The sequence below is a fragment of the Lycium ferocissimum genome, chromosome 5 (assembly GCF_029784015.1).
Source record: "Lycium ferocissimum isolate CSIRO_LF1 chromosome 5, AGI_CSIRO_Lferr_CH_V1, whole genome shotgun sequence".
NCBI lineage: Eukaryota > Viridiplantae > Streptophyta > Magnoliopsida > Solanales > Solanaceae > Lycium > Lycium ferocissimum.
The window spans coordinates 22088234-22092952 of record NC_081346.1 but is presented as its reverse complement, the minus strand read 5'-3'; the positions used below and the strand labels follow the sequence as shown (position 1 = coordinate 22092952).

General features: G+C 34.4%; 1 protein-coding gene across 1 annotated transcript; it reads left to right on the top strand.

The window, feature by feature from the left end:
- LOC132058304 (uncharacterized) lies at nucleotides 1-452 on the top strand. Its single transcript, XM_059450850.1, has one exon. The coding sequence runs from the start codon at nucleotides 1-3 to the stop codon at nucleotides 379-381; it is 381 nt and encodes a 126-aa protein (XP_059306833.1). The 3' UTR covers nucleotides 382-452.
- The last annotated feature ends 4267 nt before the right edge of the window (nucleotides 453-4719 follow it).

Here is a 4719-nt window from a genome sequence, read left to right as displayed (position 1 = left end):
ATGTTGGCTAGCAAGACAAGCACTTCTCCTAGATCAAGTTTAGCTACAAAGGCTGTCAGGGTTGCACCAAGTGCTACTGAATCACGTCCTCGTGCTGGACTAAACATTGTCGTTGGTCCTAGGGAAAAGGTTGTCTGTGTTAGAGGCCTACCAAGAAATATAAAAGCTGTGGAATTGATTCAAGCACTCAAGAAATTCGGACCTGTCAAACTCGAGAGCTTTCAAATTAAAAGATCAGATTTTGGAAGTTGTTCTGGTACGTTGGAATTCCAATCTCATGATTCTGCTCGTGCTGCTGTTGAGACCAGGAAGATCAAGTTTGGAGAGCATGTGGGATTTGTTTCATTCAAGAGTACACCCCCGCGGTATGGACAAGCATAAATTGGAGCCGAGAAAGATAAAGAATCGAGCTCACACATATTGTGTGAAAGACTCACAGAACACTAGAACTAGATTAGTAAGTCTTGGCATGTTCTCTTTGTTTTCAATTATAGTATTTTTCTTTTCTTCTTCTAATAGTTTTTATACTTTTTTTTTTTTATCTTGACTTGCTATTTTAGTATATAAAAATTAGTTAAAACATTAGGTTTCCGGTATTCAAACTGCTTTACGTACAGAGACTATCAGGGGCTCCTCCTTTGGTTTCTTGACTTACTTTGCTCACTTTAGAATTGGTCACATTTCATGCATCTCTTAACTATAGAATCAAGAACATAGTGTTGGAAATATTATGGAAATCACAGAAACTCTTGTAGCTTGAGGCGTGTCAAAAGACAACGCCTAAGGATAATTCACCTGGTGTAGGTGTATCCTGTGATTCAACAAGTTCTTTATAAACATAGGAGCACGAGGACGAAGATTATCTTTTTGTATCCAACACTAAACGAAGAAAAGGTGTTAAAAAGTTTTTACTTTGTTTTTCTCTCCGTCCCTTAACGCAAAATGAATACATAGAATATATATAGGTTGAGAAGGGGAACAAGATATTATTAACATAATAAAGACCATAGAAGGCCGTTCAAATGGTCAAATACGTTTTCCATCATGAAATCATTATTTTGAATAAATTATAGTAAAGACCAATAATGGCTATTAATGATAATAGACCGTTAAGATGATTTCACGTTTTTTTCCTCATAGTCTCTTAGACACAATCACCAACTTTTAAAACACCATTGAAGAAAATATTAATACCCATTAAATAATGAATCTAGACATTTCTTTTTGAGATATTAAAACAATTTTTATAACAATCCCCCACTTATCTCAAAAGAATAATAAAATATAAAAAATAAAATAAGAAGTTTCTTTGGATTTTTTTTCATATGAGTACAATGCGTCGAATCGGTGTCTCGTAGACTATGAACAGGGCACCTAGATAAAATAAGATTAAACTCGCGAGAATAATTGGTGAAGCTTAGAACTTCATGAACCAAGAATTCTTTTTGTAAGCTTAGGGTCTTATTCCATCACATTATACTCGCACAATCTTTTGTCGTTATCGCGGTTTGCGCTATGAGGCCGTGCGTGTCCGGTATTCATGAGTGCTCTAGAAATTTATCATGATTTTCGTAGTGAAATGCTAATTTCACCCTGCACACTCGTATAGTTCAATCATCAAGCGTATACGCAGAAGAATACACCACCTATAAAAGGATATGAACCGGATTAAGAGTCTAACTCAACTCCTCATTTTGTCTTAACAGAATTGCACTATATTCACACATCATATGAGGGACATAGTTTAGTAGTGCATACTTGATCAACTAATGACTTGTTATTACCCATATGAACCTAATTCATGGGATCTCCAATCACATAGGTTGAGTTACCATCATTGATGATCTTCTCATTGACAAAAAAAAATATTCTCCTCCCCTCGATGTTTCTAATAATTACGTGAATTGATCAAGTTCACCTCGACTACACATAATTTATTTACGTAAATATTTCATCTCACAACAAATTTGGTTTATCACTTTATGTCTCAAACAAAAGATTTGTCTTCGTACTACGGCTAACGGCCTTTTGACAACTATAATATATAGACGTTGATTTTATCTCAACCCGAATACTTGCTAAAGAAATTTCTTAGTCTTATTATCAGCCAATACCAAAATAACAAACTTTATTTATCAGCCAATACCAAAATAACAAACTTTATTTAGCTGATTTTATGTTTTACATCCCTACAAGGATGACACATGATTACAAGTGAATTTTAATATCCACTCATTTGTACCTCTTTAGTAAAATAAGACAAATTCACAATATTTAGTATCAAAAGTATGATACCTTTCAAATATATATAATTTTTCTCCTTAAACTCGTGCAGCACATTCCAATTCAAACTTAAAAGCCGTCAATTATGGCAAACAGTTGTAAAGTTTAAAAATTACCAACCATCAAGCCAAGCACTAATAACGATCCAACATTTATTTCACTGTTCATCACTATGATTTTATTAAGGCCAGTCAAATTCATTTAAAGCTATTTCAATAATATATAATATTTGTATTGAAATTTGTAATAAAGAATACTGCCCTAAAAATGTAACACTAAACCACATTTCACATCATCAAAATAAGTAGTACAAACCAGAAAAGGAAAAACGAGAATTCAAATAATTATCACATTGAAGCAATAAATTAACATTAATTAAGAAGGAACGGACTCAAATAATTGCAGACTGAATATCCTATAACGGTAAGACCCATGTGCCAATAATATAGCAATTGACTTTAGTGATTTTAATGAATGAAATGATTTAAAAATTTATTTGAAAACTAATAAACAATTTCTAAGTCATAACATATAATTCTCCAACATTTTGTTACTATTATATGAAAGCCATCCACTTGGTCAAATACAATTTCCAAAAACCAAAGTCCAGTGTAGTCTGAAATAAACTAATATAGTAAAAATCCAATCACATATTAAACCATAAAGACAGATAATAATGAAATTCCTTATTTATTCCATAAGTTTCCAATTCTAGCATGCCTTAAAACAAACAACTTATTTATTCCATAAGTTTCCAACTCTAGCATGCCTTAGAACAAACAACTTATTTACTAGCATTTTCACTCATAACTTGAGAAACATTGAGTGCGAATAAACCATGATTACAATACCCTTTGCCCACAAACACATTGTTCTTGGTTAACAACCTTATCGAGATTCAAATGACACTTTCACCCCCTAATTTTCCTAATAATCCCCCGAAACCAAATTGGTTCGGATATTAGTTTGACATGCAAAGACTTGATAAGGACAAAGTCTTTCCGATGTGAGTTTGAGAAGAACTTTTCCTTTTCCAAGAACTTGAGCGATCCTTGAGTCACCAAGATACACCACTTCTTCTCCTTTTGACTTGGGTGTAAGACACAAAATCGCCTTTATTGGCACAAATATGCCTAGTAGCACGTAGTCTATCACCTACCACACACATTAATAAATGTTCACTTGGGAAATAGCGCCACAATAATATCATCTGCTTGTTGCATTTACTGGCAACAACGGGAGATTGTCATTATTCCCAACTTGTTTCTCTGACTGAAATTGCATTTGACCTACGGTTTGCCACACACATAGCAATTGCCTTTTTTCTTGAAAGTTTGATTCTTGGCTTTGAGATTGTAACCATGTTCCTTTTCATACCTGGTATTTTTGTTGCGAGACTTATTGTCTTCCACAAGGTTGGCTTTTGTAGTGATTTCTTTTCCTTTGGCAAAAATTGATTGCTTCCGATTGGTATCTTCTATGATGATGTGTTTCACCAAATCATCAAGAGATAGTTGCTTTTGTTTGTGCTTCAAATTTTGTTTGTAATCACTCCAAGATTGCGGTAGTTTTCAATCAACATACCGACGGCTCTAAGCAAAATAATTTTCTCGACTTAAGATCTTGACTAGTTTGTGGAACTCATTGATTTGTATCTTCACGTCTTTGTCCTCGGTCATCTCCCATTTGTAGAAATTACCAATAACAAACTTTTGTTTGGTAGCATCTTCGACGATATCCTAGCATGCAACGAGTCCCATATTTCTTTGCTCTTTATTAGAACAATACACATCGAACAACTCGTTAGAAAGAGTACTTAGTATAGTGTGCTTACATACCTTGTTTGCATAAACCCATTGGTTTTTGTTCCGCGAAGAAGATTCATCGGGTTTTGAATGCGGTAGTGCAAGCGCCACACCATACATGTCAAGAGCAGAAAAAAATACGTTCCTGCCATCTCTTAAAATTTTGTCCACCAAAAACATCCACCTTTGAAACATCTGGGAAGTGTTTAGCAAAGTTGTGTGGAGACACAACAGGAACAACAGCAGGAGGTGTTTGTGCAACGGGAACACCATCAGTATTATCGGTAATGGTAGCAGTTTGATCTTTTCCGTGATCCATGACAATAAAATAGTAATTATCCTTAAGATTGTTGGAAATATTACGGAAATCAAAGCTCTTGTAGCTTGAGGCGTGTCAAAAGACACATCCTTGGGATAATTCACCGGTGTGGTGTATCCCCCGATTCAACAAGCTCTTACAGTATAAACTAGGAGCACGAGCCGACAAAGATTATCTTTTTGTATCCCAACACTAAACGAAGAAAAGGTGTTCAAAAGTTTTTACTTTGTTTTTCTCTCCGTCCCTTCTGCAAAATGAATACATAGAATATATAGGTTGAGAAGGGGAACAAGATATTATTAACATAATAAA

Coding starts and splice junctions, on each gene's coding strand:
- LOC132058304 (XM_059450850.1), top strand. CDS start 1: ATGTTGGCTAGCAAGACAAGCACTTCTCCTAGATCAAGTTTAGCTACA.